Genomic DNA, 3753 nt, shown 5'->3' with positions numbered 1-3753 from the left:
GGAGGGACAGCACAGGAGGGGAAGGCCCTCTATAAGGTGGATTGATTCAGTGACTGGGGCAATCGGGATGGGTGTATTGGAGACAGTGCGATTGGCAAAGCACAGAGCAGGGTTTAGGACTATTGTACGTAGGGTCGCTATGAGTCGCAAGCGACTCGATGGCACATAACAACAATAATAAATAATAAATGTCTTTTCTTAAAATAAAAAAGGTCCATAAAAGAATGCTCCAGAGTGCACCTTTTATGCAACGATGACAACGCTTCAGCTCACATAATTTGGGCATGTTGCTAAGAGCAGCTGTTCCTTGGAGAGGGACATCATGCTTGGAAAGGTGGAAGGTAGGTTAAAGAGAGGGAGACTCTCAATGAGATGAACTGATACAGTTTCTGCTGAAATGGACTCAACTATGTCAGGGATGATGAAGATGGCAGGATAGTTTTCAGATTTGTTGTTCATAAAGTCACTATGACTTTTACTTACCTCAATGGCACTAACAACAAAAACAACAATTAGTCTTACTAGAACCATGGAGAAAGTCTGTGGGTCAATCCCTGAAACTACTGCTCTGAGATCTTGAAACCTTAAATGAAAACTACCCTCTGAACTTATCTTAAAACTGAACAATAGTTTAACAAATTTTTTAACATCTTATGTTCTTTTAAAAATTATCCACTAGGTCTCAAAAAGATCCCATAGGACTCTTAATCAAAAAGCTAGCATTTCAAGCTCACCAGCTGGTCCTTGGGAGAAAGAGGAAAAAATCTGCTCCCAAAAAGATTTTAGCTTCAGAAACCCCAAAGTTTCTATCATGTCCTAATAGGGTACCTATGAGTTAGAACTGACTAGATGGCAGTGGATTTGGGTTTTTGTTTCATATGGGATCAAATGACACAGAAACAAACAAACAAGAAAAGATAGGAATTTAGAGTGTAGTGAGTTTATATTAATAAGGAATAATCAGAAAAGGAGAATGAGAAATGATGTACAACTTGAAGGCTATAATCAAGGTCACTAAACTGTACATGTACAAAAAGGGAGAATTGGTCTGTTTTGCTGTGTATATTCTCATCGCAAATGACTAAATTTTAGGGGGGGGAATCCCTTTTGGTTCTGAGGACTACAATATGAATAAGGGATTCAGATCAACATGGAAGGAAAATACTTAAGAAATAGTAGTTCCCCTCACATTACAAGGAAGAAAACATCTGATGACTTCATGTAGAAGTATTTGTGTCACCCTGCTTTCACCTTACTCACACCCCCAAATCTCTTGCCTTGCTAAGGTACTTGGCTGAGTCTCTGCACAGGGGAAGTGTCTGGGGAATAAGGCAGAGTAGAAAGAAAGGTGCTTAAGGTGGGGTCACCTAAAAGGAAAATTAAAAAGTTCTTGACAACTACCATATCTCTCAGTTCACTCACTCACATGAAGATATCATCTTGGTCCAAGATGCTATTCAGAGAATCCTCCAGATGGTAGATCTTATAGAAGCGGTGACTAAAAATATCAGCTACCATCATCTGGGAATGGGATGCAAAGATGGTCAGTCTGCAAGGTTTCCCATGGCCTTCTGCCACCCTGTCCTTGAATTCCATCCTTCTTCATTTGTAGATAAAGCCCTGTTTGGCTGGACACCGGTGTGTTTGGACAGAGCTATACAAAGATCCGAGATTTTGCCCTTCTTGGGAACAAGCTGGTGCTGTTGAAGAAAAAGTATCCACAACGGATTAGAAGAAGTATGTATGGCAGAATAACAAAACAAATTCTAACCCTATGTCCTCATGTCCCTATTCTTCCATACCTGCTCTGGTTTACGGCGGGGATCTATGGAGACATAGAAGACTTCCATGACCCTCATGGGGCTGAGGGGCAGTGGGATACTGAGGTAGCAGAAGGGGTCAAAGGTGACCAACACATTATCACAATCAGGGCATACCAGTGTGGATTTGAAAAGGCCATGGAAAGTGTCCACAGTCACAGAATTGTTCCACCGCTTGTGCTTTTGCCAGGCCTCCTGAGCCACCTCCTGCCAACAGTGTCAAGGTATATATGAAGCATATGGAGGTTAAAATCACTATTAAAGTAGATACAACTAGCAATGTCTGGACAATGTTCACTATTAGGGATGAGAATTATTCTGGGGAAGAAATTAGATTTGATAAGGGAGCAGAAGTGCTAAGAAGTAGCTAAAGTGGGGACAGGGACTGGAGATTAAGTTCAAGAAAAACTTAGCAGAAAATGGTGGGAGTGCTGGATATGCCAGGGAGGCTATAGAAGTCCTAAGGTCAAGGCTCTGCTAGTATTAATGGGGCCTCAGAGAATGGAGACTCTTGTCAGAAGCAGCCTACCTGATCAGGCCTCCCAGCAGCATCACATAGCTCCACGTATTCCTTCTTCTTGACTCGACTGAGATCCTCATGCAGCCCATCCAGAATGAATGACAGCAGCTCCTGCAAGTCATGCTGCTGATAGCCCAGAGACTGGGATGCAGAGTGGCCAACCTTGGTCTGGGAGATAAGACAGGGTCAGCAGAAAGATGATTGGTAGAGACAAAAGAAGCGTATGAGTGTATGCATGCAAGTATGTATTTGGGGGTGGGGGGGTGGGGGTGCTCAGTTGACTTGCTCCTTGAACACTTGGGGCACAATGGAACAGTGCTGGCCAGATCACGCCTGCTTTACCAGATCTGCATAGGCTTCTGCAATCTCCTCACCCTTCATGCCCAGTGGGTGACAGAAGTTGCCCTCTTCCAGATAGTAATTGCTGAGGAAGTACTCAGTGAGCTGTGGCACATTCCTCAGACACTGCAGGAAGCAGTTGCCAGGTGAATGAAGCAGAGAAAAGGGATAGAAAGTAGTCAAGGTGGGGACAGCAAAGAGGAAGAAGGAAGAAAGAAGGGACAGAGGGGTGAGCGAGCAAAGGTCTAAAACAGTTACAAGAAGAATGTGATGGCACAGGAGATGGGGGTGGGGGGAGGTGGAGGGGAAGTATAAAGCAGCAGGCAAGCAGGAGATGCTACTGCTTTTTCAGAAAGAAGAATCAATGTTTCAGGAATGAACGGGAGCATATTAATTCAGACTTAAGAGGTCTCAGTTTCCAACCCAACTCTTTGCCCAGCAGATTCTCCCACCCCCTCATTCTGTCACCAATCCCCAGCTCATGAAGCTCACAAAGTTCCAATGGGCCCACCTGCAGGGCTGAGTTCATGAAGCATGTGTTGCCCAGATTGGCAAGGCCACAGACGCCCAGCTGGTCCTGGAAGTCTCCATCTTCCTTCAACAGATTTTTTTCCTGGAGTTGGATAAGAATTTATTATCAGCTGAGGGCCTACGACATGCAGGTGAAACATGTTCATGGTCACAGTCCTTCTGCCTATTGCAGAAACCGATTCAGGACCAGACAGCCCAAGGCTCACTCAACATTCTGCTTTGTGAAGTGCTATCTTTGTTCTGGATCTCCATGACAATCACCTGGGTTGGAGGCAAAGATAAAATAGAAAGGAAGACATTAATGGGGGTCCTTATAGGTACTTCAACCTCATCCACTCACCTCATGCCCTCTACCCCATCCTTACCTGACCAGTCTTGAGGTGGTTGAGGTGGACATCAAATACTGTAAATTATTTGCTCAAAAGAAGCCTCTGAGTGTCTGATCCACAGTCATGTATCTTCCTGGGGGTGTGCCAGAAACTGCTCCTAAGCTCTCTGCAACACCAGGTCTATGGAGAGTGATGGAATACATTTTAGGTATTC

The 3753-nt window shown here is 44.3% G+C and overlaps 1 protein-coding gene across 1 annotated transcript in view; it reads right to left on the bottom strand.

Moving 5' to 3' along the window:
• The window catches only part of USP11 (ubiquitin specific peptidase 11), a 25350-nt gene that overhangs the window by 20078 nt on the left and 1519 nt on the right, over positions 1-3753 (bottom strand). Inside the window, 6 exon segments of the mRNA XM_006903709.1 lie at positions 1427-1521; positions 1620-1700; positions 1803-2027; positions 2350-2502; positions 2623-2805; positions 3191-3292. Coding sequence (XP_006903771.1) covers positions 1427-1521; positions 1620-1700; positions 1803-2027; positions 2350-2502; positions 2623-2805; positions 3191-3292 — 839 coding nt within the window.

This window comes from Elephantulus edwardii, unplaced genomic scaffold (assembly GCF_000299155.1).
Source record: "Elephantulus edwardii isolate Elephantulus edwardi_28Jun2011 unplaced genomic scaffold, EleEdw1.0 scaffold00239, whole genome shotgun sequence".
Lineage (NCBI taxonomy): Eukaryota > Metazoa > Chordata > Mammalia > Macroscelidea > Macroscelididae > Elephantulus > Elephantulus edwardii.
This window is presented reverse-complemented; position numbering and strand designations above follow the sequence as displayed.